Source organism: Phoenix dactylifera, unplaced genomic scaffold (genome assembly GCF_009389715.1).
Source record: "Phoenix dactylifera cultivar Barhee BC4 unplaced genomic scaffold, palm_55x_up_171113_PBpolish2nd_filt_p 000153F, whole genome shotgun sequence".
Taxonomy (NCBI): domain Eukaryota; kingdom Viridiplantae; phylum Streptophyta; class Magnoliopsida; order Arecales; family Arecaceae; genus Phoenix; species Phoenix dactylifera.
Window position 1 is genome coordinate 1,028,095 of NW_024067702.1, and position 15,155 is coordinate 1,043,249.

The window sequence follows — 15,155 nt, forward strand, 5'->3', positions numbered from 1 at the left end:
CAGATTTGACATTAATAAATTTGAGTCATAAATAAATCATCCCATTTAAGCCCATTTATTAGGTTCAAGTTTAGCCTTTTGACTCATCTAACCTATTTCGACTTATTTAATAATTGGATCGAACAATAATCTGACCCATTTAACCTATTTAAGACATGTTTAACCTGCTTAACCTATTTCTATTTTGTCTAACCCATTTAACTTGTTTAATCTATTTAAATTTATTTAATCTATTAAAAACCCACTTATTTTGTTCAACCTGTTTAACCTTACTTGACCTATTTAATAAACAGATTACATGGATCGAATCGGATTATTTATGCAGTAAACAAGCCAGATTCAAATTTTAATGTTTGACCTATTCAATAAATAAGTCAGATACAAATTGACAAAATCTTGATCTGAATCCATATCCAATCCAATCTGATCCAACCCAAATTGATTGCCACCTCTGATCCATGAATATACTCTTCTTTTCATGAATAGATAACCCATAAATCAAAAACAACAAATATATTTATTTCTATCATCATAAAAGAAAATGACACAAGCCTTTGTTTGTGATCCGAGTCTTTAAATATATCAAAGTGCAATAATATTTTTGTCTAAGATATATATATATATATATATATATATATATATATATATATATATATATATATATATATATATATATATATATACAAAAAATATATTTGAATTAATGGATTTCTTCTTTGAAGGCAGAACACAATATGCATAGGTGAATCACGTATGACTTGTTTTTTTGGGGGTTTGACACTAGCGGTTGTATTTATACTAGTGTCGCATGGTAGTGTCGCCTTGGTAAAAGGAAATAAAAAAAAGACATCAGGTAGAGTAGGACATTAATGAAAAGCTTCCTCCACTTGATCAAAAATCCATGCTTTCATGTCGAGGGCCAGCTGAGCCAAAGCCTCAAAAGTGTGATTCCACACGTGTGCGGATGATCCTCAGAAGATATAAGGATCTATCCCCCTGCATCCGCACTGGCTTGCAACTTATAAGGAAGTTTTCTGGTACTCTCCTGCCCATATTTATGCGTAATCTTGGTCCCTGGCCTCCGTCCGTCTTCTCCTCCACAGAAGTATAAGAGACCCCTCTCTCTCTCTCTCTCTCTCTCTCAAGGTATTCATAGCTTCCAAGATTATTTGTTTCTTTTCTGAGAGCGAGAAGCTTGGAGGAAGTCCATGGTATTTATTATATTTTGATTTCTGATTTGGTGTTTTATTTGTTCGTCTTTTTACTTCCGTTCCATAGCAAAGTGGGAGACGAAGAGAAAGCGTTCATGCAGTTGAGATTATTCTGGATCTCAAACGGCAGCCTCAGATATTCTGGGTACCAACCTATCTCTTAATTTGTGAACTCCTTTTGCTTTATGCTTCCTTTCCTGGATCGAAGATCTCATTATTTATTCCTTTTAAGATTTGGTTTTCTTTCTATATTTTTCATTGTTCCATGGAGACGTAAAATTTCTAAGGATTGTTGGAATCCAAAATAGAACCAGTTTGATTGATGATTTCATGCCTCAATTGGAGTGAATGCATCTTATATGAAGCGGAAAGGTAAGCTAATGGATAGGAACTTCACTTTCTTTTCAACGGATGATTTATTATCCAATCTTTTTAATCTATCATAGATTTTTGTTTACTTCTTGGAGCCATGGTTGGGCCACTGCTGGAATTGGCTCAAACTAGCAGGAAAGAGATGACGGGAATTATTTCTCTTGGTCCCCACTCTGTCCTTTCTTTCTAGAGAACATCGCAGCAATTGTAGAGTTGAGGTGAACTTGGAAATTGCTCACAATGGCCTTAGGTCAGGATAGCTTCTTAGAAGAGCAAATCAAACTTCGGGCCAAAACTCTATTTATTTTTAATTTAGTTTTGGGTCGGATCTATTTAAAATTTAAGATTACCTATGAGCAAGCCTAACCTATGATCAACTCTACTTTTTTAGCTGGAGTATCAAAATACTCAAGATCGATCAAAAAAAAAACAAGAAGAAGAAAACAATCAAGTCGAGATGAGTCTAGAAGCTAGCGGCTTGAGCTTGACCGATTTAAAATACTCGAACTCAAAACTCGATTCAAGATCGATCGAGCCTTAACCTTCAAATTCGAACTCGACTTGATCAAAAAAGAAAAAAAAAAGTAATACACGAGATTAACTCAAATATCAACTGAGCCATACTCGAGCTCGAGTTCGAGCTCAAATTCAAGCCTTGGTCATAATTATAAAAGTTAGGACTTAGATCAAATTAAAAAATATATAAATATTATATTTATAAAATATTATATTAATAATATTTATAAGTAAAATATTATATTTTAAATATATATATATATGTATGTATATATATATATATATATATATATATATATATATATATATATATATATATATATATATATATATATATATATATATATATATGTATGTGTATACTCGATTCGACCAATTATTTTGCTACTCTAACTTGACTCAAAAATTGTTCAAGCTACTTGAACTACAAAAAAAAACTATCTTTTTCGATATTTTTTAGAGCATATACTGGCACTTATAAGCATCGGTAATTTTATTGCCAGCACTTTAGAAAGCATCGCAAAAGTGTCGGCAATACAAGAGTTAAAAAAAAAGTCTATCGATGCTTGTAAAAAGCTTCGCTAACTGCCAGTAGTGTAACTATAAAACCAAAATTTATCAAAATAAATAAATTTTCAGACATACATCAATCTCCTCTTCCACAAGGATGATAAAAAAAAAAAGTAGTATAGCATTAGCTTCAAACACGAAGAGAATGCCATCAATGCAATCTCATCAAGCCGATTTTAGAATTAATATGATAAAAGCACATTCTTGTCTGAAGCTAATTTTCAAACCACATTTTTTGAGGTAATCTATAACGCACTAAAACATGAGATTTATCTAGATCAAAAGAGAAAATAAAAAAGCAAAACTCTCAATAGTCCTCCCAATCACTGAAGATATGGAATATGTAATAACAGAGACAGCAAACACTAAGAATCCTAAGTTGGGGAGACACCTCGTGCGACCGGGCTACTTTGTGATCATTTCTTCAAACTCTTGGTGGACAGCACTGATGACGGATCGCAAAGCCAGTGTGCTGGCCAGATCGGAGGCTAATGTGGGGTGGTGACCCTCTGCATCCAAAGGGGGGTGCGCGGAACCTCCTCCGAGGATGACCGGATCTGCTTTGATGTGGTCTGCGATTGCCCAAGGAGCTCTGAGGCGGCCGATTTGGACCACCCAGCGCATCACCACTGAGGAGCTGGTTGTACTCCGGAGAAGCTTCACAGATCCATTCACCTTCTCACAGGTGATGCGCTCGACGTGGATGACCCACTTCTTGCAGTAGACTTGGACGACCTTGCCCTCCCAACCCTTGTAGGTGCCGCGCACGACCTAAAGGACCGACTGATCAACTTTATCTTGTCGCTTCTCCTCTATAGCAGCGGCTGGGTTGTGCTTTAGGGCACCAAATGGCAAAAGAACGGCTTATATCTTATTTAGGTTGGAGGAGTAATGGCCTTTGACGACGTTTATAAGCGTCGTCGGAGGCCAAAGCACAGCGTGGGTGGCAATTTGACTTCCGACGATGCTTATAAGCATTGGGTGGTAGTTTGGCTTCCAACGATGCTTATAAGCGTTGTCTAAAGCCAAAATAAGCGTCGTCGGAAGCTAAAGTGTGGTGGTCGTCGAGGGTGGTGGGGTGGATTTGGCTTTCAATAACGCTTGTTAGCGTCGTCTTAATCTTGGATTCTGATGACACTAGTACCAGCATCGTTTTGGTTTAATTCCTGCCTACGTCGGCAAATTTTGGCATGGTCACCAATTTACCGATGCTTCTTTCTTGTGTCGGCAGGTAAGAGTCGAGAATCTTTATTTTTGTTATAGTGTGAGCTTGGTAATAATCTAGTCCAGCTGAGCTAGCATCTCACGAGTTGCTTGGCTCATTTGCACTGACTGAAGATCCAACAATACGATTGGTCGTGCTGGCAGATAAGCTTTGTGACAGGATCAGGTTCCAAACGAGGCCTAGACCAGAGTATTACTTGATCCATCTCATTTTAGGTCTGATTTTGCCCAACATATGACGATGGTCCACTTCGTCTCAGGCCATGTTCAGGTTGGGCAGCTGGTGTAGGCCCTCTTAGAGCTGCCGGAATTTCCTATAACTTTGGGTTGTAGAAGATTTGTCACCTTATTGCAGTCAATTCTGAATGATAACTTATCAAAAATGGCCTCTTGACACAGGAAACAAATCCTGAAGAGTTTTTGAGCTGATCTCACTTGAAATCTTAAGGCTGAAACTTGATTGCCTCTCCATTGGATCGGATATAAATCCATAACTCACTTGTGTCTAGGATTGGGTTTAGATCTTCCATGTTTTGCCTAAACGATAAAATATCAGGGCCTGGAACTTTATAAATTATGAACAATTGTGAGTAAAGGTGCTCACTAACCCAACATGATCGATGCATACAAGCTCATGGATAGAAATGGTTCCTTTGCGGGCTTTGCTTAAGTTAATGTTGCAAGGTATGATACAATCAGTAATGATCTATGTCAAAATGACAGTAGGTCATCCCAGTTAATGATCTGCATCATTCATTATGTTTTGTTGTACTCGGCCAATATATTAATATCTTTTCTGTTACTATCTTCAGATCTATCTATTTTGTATCAACAAACATAATAACAATATTTACCATAGAGAAGTGCCATGGTAGCTCAGAAAAATCACTCAGAAGAGTCAGCTCAACTGTTTTATGGAGTAAACATTGCTTTATCACATTCTAATTAAAAGGGACCAATGAGAATATAATGTACCAGTTGAGTGACTTTCAGAGTTACATTTCTGAGTTACCAAAGCAATTTTGTATATCATAATGCTAGGGGTGCAATCCAGCCAAGCTTGCTCGAGTTCATGCCTGATCAAGCTTGGTTTGAAATTAGTTTCCAGCTTGAATCCCACGATCAAGCTTGATACATTTTTATCATTATTCTGAGTTCAATTCATGCTTATTTATAGGATTAAATCAAACTTTGCTCAAGCTTAAATAAAAAGCTTGATGCTTAATTTAATTTAAAGTGTGGTCCAAGTTTATAGTAATATTTAATTAATCTAAGGAATAAAAGAACGTACCAATTAAAGTCTCAATCTAACAATCTATTATGCATGAAATATATAATGCAAATGTATATGAGGATTATCGAGTCGAGCTTGATTGAGTTGGGTTGATTTTTGGCTCGAAGCCTATTTTGCTGATTCAAAATTGGTTTGTTTAGCTTCGCATTAAACTTGATTTGAGCTTTTTTCAAGCCGAGTATGAGCTGAGCTCAAGCATGACCCCAACATCTTGGTGAGTGGATATTAATACGAATATTTCAACCATATCTTTTCATCACTTTGAATGGAACGGATGGAGTCATTAACAGGCAATTACCTTGTCTAGGATTCTCTCTAGACAATGCAATAGAAATAGACAAACACATGCATCCACCGAAGAAGGCAAGTGCGTTACAATACCATATTATAACACATAAATAATGCAGCCGTTGTTAAATTGGAAACATTGTTTTCTTCTTTTATTGGACCTTTTAGCATCTACTACTAATATGCTATGTCCTTCTAGTGGCCATCTCTATCCAATTCCAATAGGTCCCTCTCCATTTGAAAAGATGAGCATTGGGTGGTCCTTACCGAAGGATTTGGAGCGAGTCAAATCAAGCTAGCTTGCTTACCGACCATTACTCGCCAATGGAGATGCCACCTTTAAAATGAGTGGATGGATGTTGGAAATGGATTGCCTTATCATTTTAAGAGAAACAATAGGCACCAAGTGCCTAAAGGATTAATTCATTAAAGAGTACAAACAAAGTAGAAATACCAAGGAGGTCAAAAGTGAGAAGAAGGATCAACAAAGAAAGAACAAAATAAAGGACCTGCAATGCAATATTATTTTCTAATGGTGTCCACTCTTTCACATGTGATAGCAACTTTCTATTGACTTCTGACCGAGTATATGAACCATCTAATTTAGGGGTGGCAATAGGGTCGGGTCGGGTAGGATACGGATCGAGTCAAAAATTTATCAACCCAAATCCGACATGTTTATTAAACAGGTCAAAATTTAAATCTGAATCCGACATATTTAACCTGGCTCGATTCACATAACCTATTTATTAAATAGGTTAAATGGGTTCGGCAGGTTTTAAATGGGTTAGGTGAGTTTTAAACGGGTTAAATTGATTTAAACAGATTAAACAGGTTAAGCAGGTCGGGTTAAACAAGTCAGAAATAGGTTAAGCAGGTTTCAAACAGGTAAAACAGGCGTTAAATAGGTTAAACAGATCGGATCATAACCCACCTAATTATTAAACGGGTCAAAAGTTTAAATCTGAAACCAACCCATTTAATCAATAGGTTTAGACGGGTTGACCCATTTACAATCTAAATTTGTTTATGTCAAATCCAAACCTGCTTAAAGCAGATCAATTGCGGATCTGATCGACAGGTTGGGTCATAAATTGCCACCCTTACGCATCTATTAGTGAAAAGGCATTTGTTCGTTCGTATGTGTGGTTTGCATCTATCTATGAAGTTGTTACTGGTTGAGAAATTTTCCCCCACGTAACATCCTATGCCCTATCCTTTCTGAAGGGACTATCCAATAATACTGGCATCATTGGATTCTGTTTCTATACTCCAATAATTTGTTGCTTATAAGTATAGAATGTTCCCATATAACATTATACTTCTGGATAGAGATGGACATCTAGCACGTAGTCGTAAATCCACTGCTCATCATCTCTCTCTTTTCAGGTAACATCCTTTTCTTTAACCCTTTCTTTTAGTTTCCAGTAATCATTTATCCATCTAGTGTCCTACTTGAATGAAGATCAATGTCTTTTGGAATTATGTTACAAATTTCTTAGCATTCCTTCAGATTAAATATTACAGTATCATGGTGTGTTGAGATTTACAACCTACCTTTGCCCTAGAAGCCATGCCTTCTAGTTTGCAGTGGTTTTCTGGTTAGGGTGGCAATCGAGTTGGATCGGATTGGATGCAAGTTGGGTCAAAAATTTATCAATCCAAACCTGACCTGTTTAATAAACAGATCAAAAATTTAGATCCGAACCCGACCTATTTATTAAACGGATAACCTCTTTATTAAACAGGTCAAGTCAAATTAAACAGGTTAAACAGGCTAAGTGTGTTTTTAACAAATTAAATGGATTTAAATAGGTTAAACTGGTTAAGCGGGCAGGGTTAAACAGAACAGAAACTGGTTAAGTAGGTTTTAAACAACTTAAACAAATCTTAAACGGGTTAAATGGATCAAGTTATAATCCGATCTAATTATTAAATAGATCAAAATGGGTTAAACGGGTTGAAGATCTAAATCTGAACCTAACCTATTTAATAAGCAGTTCTAAATAGGTCGACCGGTATATGATCCAAACCCATTTGTATCAAACTCAAACCTGCTCGAAGCAGGTTGTTTGTGGGACAGATTGGTTGGTTGGTTCATAAATTGCCATCCCTATTTCTCGGCGGTCCATCATAGGCTAGTGACTTAATAATTATATCCCTAATTACAGTAAGATGTTTTGGGATGAGATCTTTTGTCATCACAAATGATCATAGTTTCCATTCAAGCCACTTCCTTCTTCCTTTTTTTGGTGCTACGATGATTCATCATGTGGGACATTGAAGAGCATAGTGGCTAGTGAGTTCTCCCGTTTGAATGGAACAACTCATAGAAAAATGGAGCACTTGTATATGCTTTGAATAAAAAGAGTGCACCTAGGAGTCTTCATTTGTTTTACAAGAGTTGTCACTTTCTTTCATAGTTGTATGATTAACAAAGGAAAAGTCACTACAGGAAAGAGGAATCTTGTCAGATTTATGAAATACTGCCTCCAATAATGCTCGCCTTTGAAACTCTTATCAGTATGACTTATATTTGATGGTCGACTGAACTTTGCCGACTGCCAAAGGTCCAAAGGTTGGAGCATTTATATATGCTTTGAATAAAACAAGCCAAAATCCATGTTTTAACTTTGCTTTTTTGTAATTCAAATCAGATTTATCTATGAGCAAAAGATCGTAAATTCTTCCTTTTTGGCCTTATTTTGTTCTCATCTTTTTAGATATCCTATATGACCAGAGAAATCATCATGGAGCATCCAAAATAAACAAACCAACTACACATTTCTTGTTTGGCTCGATCTGCTAAAAAATCTACCCAAATTTTTTTAAAAAAAGCTCGATTATAAAATATAGGATCTTATACAACCCAACTCAGTCCACTGCCAACTCTATTTAGTAGATTAAATTTAATTGTGTATATTGTTATATTAATAATAGTTCAAACATATAATCAGGCATCTATATGTTATTATATTGGCTAAATGGTTGTTTCAAAATCTAATAAAAATGGTTGTTTCAAAAGAATGTGAAAATTTCAAATCAATTGACGGGCACTAAAATCTCTACTATTGTATAATAAAACTTTTATCAAACATTTAATTGATCGGCTATATATCTATCGCCTTACTTCAAAGGAATTTTCTTGTAGTATGTATTTTTACTGAAGACATCTCCATTGCTTAGTTCTTTTTTTCCTTAATGTTTGGGAGAGGGAAAAAAAAAAAACAAAATGAGATCTCTTTATATTCAAACACAAATTTAGAGAGAAATGATATAATCTTGACATCACAACAATCCATCTTGCTTGTCATTCAACCAGAACTATTGGCATTCACATCTTTCCCTTTTTTTCTTTTTTAAGGAAAACTAAACCTTCATTTTTACTGCTAATATCTTGTGCTATAAATCATATGCATGGTGCCAAAGTTTGAGTAATGTAGGTGCCAACTCTAATTGGCTTTTCATGTGAATTCTTTTCAAGCATAATATATATCGTTGGCCCCTTCTCTTTCAGCTTAAACTTTCGTGGTCAATTTGTTAACTAACATAGTATCATAGCTCAAGTTTTCTGAAGGTCACAAATTTGAATCCAGATTACATGCGAGGGGAGTAAATTTGTTAACTAACACTGAGTGCTTGCTCATATGGGTATAATCGCTTGTCTCTTGGGTAAGCAATTATTCCTCCACATGCATGGTCCGAGCTGCACCTGAGATAGGTATTAAGCCTGATATATATTGTTGACCCTTTTTCTATAGTACTAATATACATTATTCTCTGTTACAACTTAAGCTTTTAGAGTATTGATTAATCTACATTGAGTGTTTCCTCGAATAATATCATCTCTTTTCTCTTGGACAAGAGGGCAGGGTTCATGAATTTGGCTCGATTTGTCCCGAATATGTGCAAAAAAGATAAATTTAAAAAATCTTTTTGGTCCCCCAAATCAAATCACCATGTGATGGAGATGGATGGTACCCAGCTAGCCATGAACCTCTTTGACTAGCTTCTGATGCAAAAGGCTCGTGCTTGCTAACGCGAGAGAAGAGAGGAAGAAAGGTATTAAAAAATTAAATATAATATCAAGACCTAATCGTTGTTTAAAGTTTAAACTTCCTTTAATTAGATGATTCTTTTGAAGATCCTGTGCTTTGCTGATATGATCGCACCTACAAAGTGGAGTCTTTTTTCCTCAATTTTTCAGACTCTTAACATACTTTTTCCATCACTGTGACATGAACCATCATAACCAAAGTCACCTTACTATGGTTTCTGATGTGGAGCGTTTTGGTTCCTCTTTCTTGGGATTCTTTAATGAATTGGCCTTTTAGAACTTGTGATGTGGAGTATTGCGATCCTTTTCTAAGGCCTAGTGCCAAAAGATTATGTGACATGTATTTTCTTCAATTAGACTGCGAACTCAGGGGCACCGATCAAAACAATCGCAATGGCTGCAAGCAGTCGGATCTTCCGACTTAATTTTTGAGTATTTTATTTTTTGATTTTCATAGATGTATCTATACATGCAGGGTTTAATACCCGATGAATTTGGGATGGAGGTAGGTCAAAGTCACCATACTGTGGTTGGTGGTTGCTCTCCCCCATGCACTTCATTGAGGGCATCATATGGCTCATTCCATAAATTAACATAAGCACAACCTAGGCTAGATCACAAAAGTATGATTTTAGATATAATTGACCATCTTAATCTTTGTTTACCTCGTAACTTGAAAAAAATATATCTTATATCCTACACTATATGATAGTGCCCACATCAATCATCTCATCTCATTTATATTATTGTGAGCTCATGAATTTTTATGGCCCACAAGAATAAGATAATGTTATTGGCATGGTGCGCCATCACATCTTGCACAAAGAATAATTCGATATATAAGGTGAGAAATTATATCCCGCACTATAATAGTGCACCACATCAATCATCTCATCTCATTTATATTATTGTGAGTTCATGAATTTTTATGGCCCACAAGAATAAGATAATGGGGTGTAGAGTGTCGGATATAATTTTTTTAATGAGGTACGAAGGGTGAATCCAGAGCCTGAGGTTGCTTCTTTGGGTTTGCTTTCCAGGTCCTCATAGCCTCCCTGAAAGGGAGAGGAAACATATAACAACAGAAAGCCTTTGAGACTGCCTGAACGAGGAAGCACCGGGATGATGGATGTGGAAGGGCAGCAAGACCACCACCCCAAGGGCCCTCAAACGAGCAAATGCCTGAAGAGGGCCCTCGTCGTCCTCAACTGCCTCCTCCTGTCCGTCGGCAACACCGGCGGCCCGCTCCTCTCCCGGGTCTACTTCCGCCACGGCGGCCACCGCCAGTGGCTTTCCAGCTGGCTCGAGACCGGCGGGTGGCCCCTCATCCTCCTCCCCCTCTCCATCTCCTACCTCTACCGCCGCCGCCGCCGCCTCGCCCCCGACAACCACCACCACCCCACCAAGCTCTTCTTCCTCACCCCTCGCCTCTTCCTCGCCTGCGCCGTCCTCGGCCTCCTCATCGGCGTCGACGACTTCCTCTACGCCTACGGCCTCTCCTTCCTCCCCGTCTCCACCTCGGCATTACTCATCTCCAGTCAACTGGCCTTCACGGCATCCTTTGCCTTCCTTATTGTGAAGCAAAAGTTTACACCTTATTCTATAAACTCTGTTGCGTTGCTGACTGTGGGGGCGGTGATGCTGGGCCTCCACACCAGCTCGGACCGGCCGGATAACGTGAGCGAAGGGCAGTACTTGACGGGGTTCATTCTGACGCTGGGGACGGCGGCGCTCTACGGATTGATACTGCCGCTGGTGGAGCTGACTTACCGGAAGGCGAGGCAGGTGATCACGTACACGCTGGTGATGGAGATGCAGCTGGTGATGGGGTTCTTTGCCACAGCTCTCTGCACCATTGGAATGCTGGTAAACAAGGACTTTGAGGTACTCAAGAAAATCTGAAAGAAAAATAAAATGCGTGCACTTTATTTTCACTCATGCTTATTTTTTTTTTTAAGAACTACATGGTGCTAGCTTAAAAAAAAAAAAACAACCAAAATTTTCTACATTGCAGCTACGACGCATATCTCGATAGCCGCCATTAAGAGATAGTTGGCTATCAAATAATACATGCCATATACGACATGGTACATATTTGTGGACGACCATCGAGGGTTGCACAGCACTTTGCAGTGTGGCTCGGGCACTCTAAAGGATAGGTGCTCAAAGAGAAGAGAAGGATGAACCAAGAAACAAATAAACAGATTTTACAAATACACCAATGTTCTTTGGACACAACTATGTCTATTTTTCTTCTCCACAAGTGCAGCTCGGGCACCATAGAGGATCCGTGCTCAAAGAGGAGAGAAGGATGAAGCAAGAAACAGATAAACAGATTTTACAAATACACCAAAGTTCTTTAGACACAACTATGCCTATTTTTCTTATTGCAATGATCTATTTTGGTCATTGGTGGATCAAATTTCTTACAAATACACCAAAGACCCTAAACTATCTAGCATGGGTTGAGTCAGATCCACAAAAATTGATTGCATACCCTTGCATACGACATCGAACCAGATTGGTATCAGCCATCATATCCTCTTGCACCATAGAGTACAGTATGATCATGAATAGCTGTGATATCATCCATCTCGGAGATGAGTAGCTCTCATCCATCTCTGAGATGGATGATGTGATAGCTATGCATTAGATACTATATTCTGTGGTGGAAAAGTCACACCACAGAGGATCCCGATTCACCATTTTTTGCTGGGTACGTACCATCAGATTCATGACAACGATGAAGAATTTTGATTGAACGATTAAAATCTTAGTTGAACGTTTTATTTTTATTCATCTTTTAAATTTTGCAGGTTATTCCAAGGGAGGCAAGGCAATATGGACTAGGGGAGGTTAAATACTATATGGTGCTCGTCTGGAGCGCAATCTTGTGGCAGTGCTTCTTCTTGGGCACTGTAGGAGTCATCTTCTGTGTCAATACCTTGCTTGCTGGAATTATCATTGCAGTGTTCATTCCCGTGATCGAGCTCTTTGCTGCCATCCTCTTACACGAGAAGTTTACCAGCGAGAAGGGCGTTTCCCTGGCCCTCTGCCTTTGGGGGCTAGCTTCCTACTCTTATGGAGAATACAGGGACAAAAAGAAGAAGGAAGCAGCTCTTAAGGCTCAAACTACTGGAATTACAACGGGCAGTTAAGGCAAGAATAAGCATGAATTTATTTGTTCTTTCTTGTTTCCAGTGCAAACGTAGCACAAAATCTTCGCAGTGAAGACTTGAAACAGGGTGCAGGGGGCATGACATCACTCTCTGGATGGTATGTGAATCACTTATTTGTGCAGTCCTAGAATTGTATGAGCTTGACGTTTCCATATTTAATTAAGCTTATTGAAAATGATATGAAAAATTAGTGAATTAATTGTATAAAAAATAAACAAGAGGGTGTGCAGGGTTTTGGTTAAAAAGTCAAGTTTGGGTGATTGGCATGTTACTTTCTTTCATGGGTTACCTTTGGAAAATTTTAAGTTTAATGGAATGACCATGATAATTCTAGAGCTATAGAATATGATTTTAGCTCAATAATTACATACTTTAAAGCAAAAGGATTTTCACTACTTTTTTTCTTTCTAAATCCATGATTTTATTTTAACCCCCTTTCCCATGTTCTTTCCCTGCTTGGCGACGTGGAATCTTTCGGTTTCTCCTTGTTACGGTTCTTTTTTCTAAAGGTCTCTGAAACTTTTGAAATGTCGGCCATGTTATATAGTCATTTGGTCTCCACCATGAACCCTGCATTTGAATAGGATCTGAGTGCGATCTTCCATTAAATATACTCATGCTCGAACTTGAGACCTCTGATCTGGTGGAAAGATGAGAACAAGCTAGCTTATGGTGAATTACATAGCAACTCATTGGAAATCTGTAGTACATATGTTTGTACATATATTCATATACTACAACAAAAATAGGTTTTTCCGACTTTTAGCTGCCGATGCAAAAAAGAAGGGTCGGCAATTTGGCCACCGCGCCAAAATCTTAGTAGTGTTAGGAAAAATCTGGATTAGACGACGCGTATGAGCATCGTCGAAAGCCTTCCCAGCATTCCTTAGCTAAGATGATGCTTTAGAAAGCATCCTCGGAAGCCTTAGTGCACTACATGACGTTTTAGAAAGCGTCGTTGGAGACCTAATCATCCTCGGCCTAATCTTCCTCCAAAACGACGCTTTACAAAGCGTCGTCGGAGGCCTAATCATTTCCGACCTAATCTTCCCCCAAGACAATGCTTTACAAAACATCGTCGGAGGCCTAATAGCAAACTAAGACAATGCTTTGCAAAGCGTCGTCGGAGAACAATTAGCAGAGAAAATAATGGATACCCCCTCTCCCCGATCCCAACCCCTTCCGCCATCATCCCAACCCCCTCCCCCCTTCCCTCTCTCTCTCTCGCACGCGTGGAGAAGAATCCCTAACCCCTTCGGCCATCATCCCAGCCCCCTCCCCCCTTCCTCTCCGATCCCAGCTCCCCCCTCCTCCTTGATTCTAGCCCCCCCTTCCTCCCCAATCTCTCTGTCTCTCTCTATCTCTCTCTCTCTCTCGGAGAAGAATCCCTAACCCCTTTACCCAGTCGCCATCATCCCAACCCCCTCTTTCCTCTCCGATCCCAACCTCTTCTCTCTCTGTCTCTCTCTATCTCTCTCACGCGCGGAGATGAATCTCTAACCCCTTCACCCAATCTCATTCACCCACCCTAATCCTAACCCTAACACTAGCCCTGGTTTCGATCGCCATAGTCGATCATGAAGGCAAGGACAAACGCCCTCCGGTATCTTCTTGATCTCACGTTCCATGTGTGGATCTTTGCAGCCCATGGAGAAGCCGGGCTGAAGATATCATGAACTTGTGTTTTAGTGGAAATGCATCTAGTGGGAGCAAGAGGATGACGATCCCTCCCCCGAGGTGTTCCTCCGGATCAAAAGAGCCAAGGAGCAGTGGTTCGCTTCTTTTTTCCCTTTCTCTCCTATGGATTTCTCATTTATTTCGGCCTCCAATTCTTTGTCTTGCTTTTTTTCTTTCCCCTTCTTGATCTTTGCGTTTTCCTTTGCCATCTGATACATGGATAAGTAAGGTAGATTGGGTTTACTGAGAAAGTGAGTTAAACAAAGAGCTTTTGCAGGGTTTTGAAATATTATCTGCTTTAATTGATTTAGCTGTTCATTTGGTATATTGGATCTTTTGGCATCTCTATATTCATTTGTTTGTGGTGCGAGCCGATGGAAGGAACTATATTTCTTGCTCTTACTATCATCATGCCAATGCCAAGCATTTTGTAGACTTTATTTGTTAATTTATTTAGGTTGCTAAGTTTGTTTCTTGGCCTTTGACTTTTTCTTCTCGCCTCTTTGCAACGAGCTGAGGTTTTCTTCTCACCTTTTTGCAACGAGCTAGATTCAAAAAGGAAGACGATGAAGGCCAAGATGAAGATGAAGACCAAGACGAGGACTGCAACGTCAAAGATTGCAAAGAAGCTACTATGGCCGGAAGATGCTTCCATTTCTACTGTAATTTTTAATTTGTAATATGTAATTATGCTTCCTATGTTATTCCTATTGTAATAGGTTTCCTAATCTGTAAAAAAAATATAAATAAATTGGGTATTTGTTGTT

General features: G+C 38.6%; 1 protein-coding gene across 3 annotated transcripts; it reads left to right on the top strand.

Moving 5' to 3' along the window:
- The first annotated feature begins 1,025 nt into the window (after positions 1 to 1,025).
- LOC120104978 (purine permease 3-like) lies at positions 1,026 to 15,155 on the top strand. Of its 3 annotated transcripts, XR_005507381.1 has the most exons (5): positions 1,026 to 1,146; positions 1,279 to 1,356; positions 10,573 to 11,416; positions 12,349 to 12,808; positions 14,938 to 15,155. XR_005507381.1 is itself a non-coding variant. In XM_039117001.1 (4 exons), the coding sequence occupies exons 3-4, from the start codon at positions 10,655 to 10,657 to the stop codon at positions 12,688 to 12,690; spliced, it is 1,104 nt and encodes a 367-aa protein (XP_038972929.1). In that variant the 5' UTR covers positions 1,026 to 1,146; positions 1,279 to 1,356; positions 10,573 to 10,654; the 3' UTR covers positions 12,691 to 13,046. The 3 variants fall into 3 exon arrangements, 2 of the variants coding, with proteins under 2 accessions (XP_038972929.1, XP_038972930.1); XM_039117001.1 differs by lacking the exon at positions 14,938 to 15,155 and having other exon boundaries at positions 12,349 to 13,046; XM_039117002.1 differs by lacking the exon at positions 14,938 to 15,155 and having other exon boundaries at positions 1,279 to 1,347; positions 12,349 to 13,046.

Excerpts from the sequence above, each read along its gene's own strand:
- LOC120104978 (XM_039117001.1), top strand. The coding sequence starts at position 10,655 with ATGATGGATGTGGAAGGGCAGCAAGACCACCACCCCAAGGGCCCTCAA. Across the intron at positions 11,417-12,348 it reads TGGTAAACAAGGACTTTGAG|GTTATTCCAAGGGAGGCAAG; the intron begins GTACTCAAGAAA and ends TAAATTTTGCAG.